The sequence below is a fragment of the Frankliniella occidentalis genome, unplaced genomic scaffold (assembly GCF_000697945.3).
Source record: "Frankliniella occidentalis isolate FOCC.00 unplaced genomic scaffold, Focc_3.1 Scaffold66, whole genome shotgun sequence".
In the NCBI taxonomy this organism is placed as follows: Eukaryota; Metazoa; Arthropoda; class Insecta; order Thysanoptera; family Thripidae; genus Frankliniella; species Frankliniella occidentalis.
Window position 1 is genome coordinate 1,084,799 of NW_026267196.1, and position 5,474 is coordinate 1,090,272.

At 58.9% G+C, this 5,474-nt stretch overlaps 2 protein-coding genes across 8 annotated transcripts in view; one reads left to right on the forward strand and one right to left on the reverse strand.

The window, feature by feature from the left end:
• Positions 1-2,644, forward strand: part of LOC113210905 (uncharacterized) — a 15,133-nt gene extending 12,489 nt beyond the window's left edge. Inside the window, exons 2-3 of the mRNA XM_026429099.2 lie at positions 17-739; positions 1,026-2,644. Of these exons, the coding sequence (XP_026284884.2) occupies positions 17-739; positions 1,026-2,282 (1,980 nt within the window). The 3' untranslated portion in view covers positions 2,283-2,644. The remainder of the gene's footprint in view (positions 1-16; positions 740-1,025) is intronic.
• The window catches only part of LOC127749573 (muscle M-line assembly protein unc-89), a 62,981-nt gene that overhangs the window by 37,631 nt on the left and 19,876 nt on the right, over positions 1-5,474 (reverse strand). For all 7 annotated transcript variants that reach the window (XM_052268295.1, XM_052268293.1, XM_052268291.1 and 4 more), the window contains 2 exons: positions 3,093-3,215; positions 2,721-2,899 (listed from right to left, as the gene is read on the reverse strand). In XM_052268295.1, the coding sequence (XP_052124255.1) occupies positions 2,721-2,899; positions 3,093-3,215 (302 nt within the window). The remainder of the gene's footprint in view (positions 1-2,720; positions 2,900-3,092; positions 3,216-5,474) is intronic.

Sequence of the window (5,474 nt, forward strand, 5' to 3'; positions counted from 1 at the left end):
TTTCTTTCTTTTCCAGAAGAAGGCTGCTCCCATTCCAGTATTCGGACCCCTGTTTCAACCGATGCTCGAAGACCCTCGCTCGTTCTACTCCTCGAGGGTCGTCCCGCACTGCGACGCTCACGCGGCCCGGGCGGGCCTCATCCAGGCAGGTCGAGCAGCGCCAGTCCCCGCTGAGCAGCGGCGCGTGCGGCGCGACGCGCTGCTGCAGCACCTCCCCCTGGACTTCAGGCGGCGCCTGGACAAGGAGCTGGCGCCCAGGAGAGCGGAAAGTGCCCACGTCAGTGCGGTGCTGGAGGAAATGATGGTGGTGTGTAAGGAGATGAGGAGCACGACCGCCCATCTCGAGAACGAGGCTGCAGTTCCTGCCGGGGCGGGTGAGGTCAACCCTGCAGGGCCAGAGATCCTCGCGACAGAACCGAGGATCGTTACCACATATCCAGAGATCGTCCCCGCCCCTGCAGATCCTGAGAGAGCCCGTCCAGAGCGCTGTAACGCCGCCGTCTCTGCTGATTCCGGCGTTGCCCCAGCTCGGCCGGACAACTTCCCAGCATGCCGAGTCCTTTTCCACGCACAGCCGGGCGATGTCCCTGCCGATTCTGAGATCGTCCGCGCAGGAGCAGCAAGAAACAACGTCTCGAAAGACATGGACATTGTCCTTGCACACCCGGAGATGGTCCCTGCACAGCCGGGTAGCGTCGTCTCGGCAGAACCAGGGAACATCGCCGCAGAGGAGGAACAGGTATTTAATATTTTTGGCAGTCCCCTAAGACGGGTGTAATTGTGAATACGCAGCAGTGTTGCGGGATTGCATACTCAATATGGCCGCAGGGCCCATGGCCCCTTACGGGTGTAAAGAGTAGGCAAACCCGCAACACTGCTGCCTATTCACAGTTACACCCGGTACATCTGTAATTTTGTACTCAACATTAAACAAATAAGCTAATGTAGCAAAGTGTTATCAAATTGGAATGAGCCAAAGCGAGCGTGTAAACAGTGCAATAATAAACTAATGTTTCTTCTTCCAGCCAAAAACTATGCCAATGTATGATCCCTGGTTAGAGCACCCACAGAAATTTTATTCCAAGAGGGTCCTACCGTACTGCAAGGCCCACCCAGCAGTGCCAATTTGGGCTAGGTGTTCAAAGAAGCTTGGAAAACGACATAGGGAGGAGGTGATCCTTCAGCACCTGCCCGCAGAGTTCCGGGAGCGCTTGGACCGTGCGCTGGAGCCCCACAAAGCAGAAAACGCCCCGCTCATGCTTTTGCTCTGCAAGATGGTACAGGCTCGTAATGAGATGATAAAGAGCTCCGCCAAGCCTTCGACCTCGCCTTCGACCATGACAATGTTCGACCCTCGTCTCGAACACCCTCAGTCATTTTATGCACTGAGGGTCGTGCCCTACTGCAAAGCGAACCCAAGAGTCCCCCGCGGAGCGCCGTACTTCAAGCTGGAGCTGCGGAAGCAGGAACGCGACGTTCTGCTGCAGCACCTACCCGCAGACTACCGAGAGCGCCTAGATGAGGCGCTGAAGCCAACGGACACGCAAAGTGCATGTATCCCACTGTTACTTCAAACGATGATAAAACTTTACGAGGCAAAACCCACCGTGCGCGCTGAACAGAGGGTCGCATCTGCTGAGGCGGGTAGCGTTCTCGTTGTGCCTACAGAGCAGAGAGTTGTACCGACTGAGACTGAGGCGTCTAACGCTCTCCTCACGCCTACAGGGCGGGAAGTTGTGTCTGCTGAGGCGGGTAACGCCCTTCTCGTGCCTACACAGACGGAGGTTGTGCCGACCGAAGAGTCAAACGTTTTCGTCGTGTCTAGAGAGCAGGCAGTTCTACCTGATGAGGCGGGTAACGCCCTTCCCTTGCCTGCACAGGTTTTACAGACTGAGCAGTTTGGCGTCTCTACAGGGCTGGGTAGTGACGTCTCTGGCAGTTCAGAGAGGGATACGGTTCTGCCGGCAGAGCCGGATGGCTTTGTTTCGCCAGATCAAGAGGTCCCCCAGGTGTTCCAGAGAGACACTGTGCAGCACAAACCCTGGCACATCATCTTTCAAGAGCTTCGTGGTGAGAGAGAACCTGAGTGGCAACCGTTGTCTCCACCGCAAAAGAGACCGCGTATGGAACCAGAGCAAACTTTCTGGTTCCATCCGAGTGATGACGCGTTTTGGACCGATTGTGCATTTTGCAACACGCCCGCACCTTTAGACCGGGGTTTTTGCCCCAGTTGCAAAATACCTTATGTTATCAAATGTCCATCTAAACGCCTGTATTTTTAAACTTGACAATAATTGATGAATTGTTATTCAATGATTTGCTGCACACTATTGATGATGTATATTGTACATTGGATTTTATTTATGAATTTTTATTAGTAACTTATTTCTTTTAACGTAAAATCGCATTGCTTAGTACCTGATTTTTTAGACATTGGGTATTTACCCCGGTTGCAAAATATCCTATATGATACCAAATGCCCACCTCAAGTCATGTATTTTAAGAGGCTCTACTATAGAGATTTAATTTATGTTTTTTTAAATTTTATTTAATGATTTTCTCCAACGCCATTGATGCACATTGATTGTATTTAATACTTGTTATGTGACTTATTTCTTTTGAAATAAAAAACACGTTGTTTTCATTTGTTGTCGCAATTTACAAAAGAGTGCCGCTTTTCTCCCCCTTTTTATCTGTAAAACTGTTTGCGTTGAACTTACCTGTGGTAGTTGACGTTGAGGTCGAGCACCCTCTTGCGCGTGTCGAGGTGGTGGTTGACGTCCTTCCACGCCGCGCCCAGCGACTCTGCCATGGCGGCGTACACCTCGGGCCGCGCGCCCTGCGTGGAGATGAGCTGGTCCGCCTGGCGCAGCAGCTCCTCCACGGGGCTCTGCTTGCTCTGCAAGTGGAAGGGAGCGCGCCCAGAGCGGCCGTGATGAGGTCGTGAGCACCACCACGGCGCCGGGCGGGTAGGCCGCCCAACGCGCGCGGCAGGCCGACGGTCAGCCTGACGGCGCGCCGCCGGCGAGAGGAGCGTCGTGCGCCATGCCGCTGGCGGCGGTCGGTCAGAGGACGCTGACGACGACCCTTACCTGGAGCTTGATGAGGACCTCGTGGTGAGTGCGCTGCAGCTGGAGGGCCTCCTCCAGGGTGGCGCCCAGGCGCGTCAGCTCGGGCGTGCTCTCCAGGATGCGAAGCTGGAGCCAGTCGCGACTCTGAAACACGCGTAACAGTGAAGATGTAGTGGGATGTAGCCAGCTTCTCGCTCTCCCAGCTTCCATGCACCGCCGCGCGCGGTTCGAGAACGGTTTCGACGGCAACTCATTTTCAAATGGGAAACCCCGACGTTTTTCTAAGCATCCGTGTCGTTAGAAACCCTTCCGCGTGTTCGCTTTGACATTTCCGTAATTATTTGGGACGGCCGCCAGACGCGCGCGCGGGCGAGAGACGAAGCACCTTGTTGACGGCGGCCTTTGCCGGCCGCGGACGCCGCCGGTCGCTCGCAGCCCGCGTCACCTCCAGGGTCGCCCCGGCGGCGCGCGCGTGCCGCACGCCGACTGTCACGCCGGCCGGCGGTGGGCGGTGGTGTCTGCCAGGGCGCGAGAGGCGACGCGACGGCCGCGGGCTGAGCTACGCGGGTAAGCGCCCGAGTCGTGATCGTGGGATGACAGCTAGCTAGCAGAGGCTTTAGATCAGCCTCTTCGGGGGAGTCTCGCGGAGCGTTTCGTTTCGAGTAAAGCAAACTGCTTAGCAGACGCTACACTCGGCTTAAGTAGCCATCATATACATTAGGCTGGAGGCTGGAGCGAGGGGCCGTGTACCACCTTCCCGCAACAACACGCGTCTCCGACGTGTGCCGCTCCAGTATGGTAACGGGCCCTCCCCGCCCCCCGGTCTGAATCGTATCAGACATCAGTCAGACCTCCGTGGGAGGCCTCGGCCTGTTCGACGCCGCCGTCCTCCCGCGCCCCTCTCGCCACGCGCCCCGCACGGTCGTGATGGCCGGCCACATTTCTGAATGGCATATAGAGTTGTCGTGCGGTGAGTGTGCCTCTATTTCTCCCCCAGCTGACTGGGCCGCGGAGGCATTCGCGCCCGCCGCAGCCAGGACCCGCGGCGGCGCCACCACGCCCCACAGCCGCGGGCGCCGCCGCCCCCGTGCTCGTAAAGAGGGTGGCCCTGGCGGGCGCGACGGCTGCCCCACCCCGGTGTGGACTTCATGAGACACTCACTACTTCTACGACCCCCTGGACCTTCTTACACAACACACAGTACAACTACTTCTCCCTTCGTTAGATGTGTTGCCCACGCTCGCCTTACAGGGGCGAAAGTAAAATGGGGTGTGGATGGCGCCTACGGGGAGGCAGGCCTCGGGGCCCCGGCTAGCGCCGGCCGGCTGGTCTCTGAGCGGCAAACACAGCGCCCAGGCCGGGCGTGGCACAGCGCGCCCCGCGGCAGCAAACAGCTTTTAGCGCCGCCGCTCGGCCAAATATCGGGTAAAGTTGCCGGCCCGGCTGGCGCCAAACAAATAGAGCCTCGCGGAGGCGGGGCCTGGGGCGTGGCCGGATACCACCACCACGACGCGGTGAGAGTGAATGACGGGGACCCGGCGGCAGGCCGCCGCAGCCGATTGAGATCCCGCCGCTAATGATTGCTCCCCTTTCCACCTCGCGGGTCCCCCGCGGGACCCCGGCCGCCACGTGGCAGCCACACTCGTGTCACCGTCGCCCCCCCCCCCCCAACACACACACACACACTCTGCACCAGCCGGCCACCTGGGGTGACCGCGAAGCTGTGTGTGTCTGCATGTCCCTGTACCGACGACCGCCGAATGACTCGGCGCTGTTCACTGTTGTCCAAGGCTAGTTGCGTCCGTCACATGTATAAACAAATCCCCCCCCCCCCGCCTCCCTCCCTCCCGACACCATGCCCTAGTCACACACATACCGAGTGTGTGTATGAGAGCGGCCCGTTGCAGTGTTGCGGGTTTGCCTACTCTCTCCGCCTGAGGGAGTATTCCATCCCACAATACTGTAAAGCGTCCACGCCGACAGCTATCCGGTCCACACACACACGCGTGTCGAGGAGGAAGAGTCAGAAAGGAGCCATGGGATCTGTCTCTTCGTCGGACCGGAAGCGCGAACCTGTGGGCGTCTCTGGGCGGGGCGGCCGCTCGCCAGGGCACCAGCCAAGGTCCTCCTGGGCCCGGCTTGCAGGGCAGCGGGAGGCAGTGCGGGAGGCAGAGGCAAGGGGCGCGGCCGGGTGTTGTTGGTCTTTGCCGGCGTATCGTCGACTCCAGGCCAGGGCCGGCGGCGGCAGGAGCGCGACGCCGGGAGAGGACAGAACACACGTGTGATAGTCCACTCCACGCTCATGCCATACCACTCCCTACGGACGAACGCCACACGGTCACCGCTATTTTGTTTTCCCAACACACGACTCGGCGGGGGCGTTCGAGATGGTCACCGTCTCTC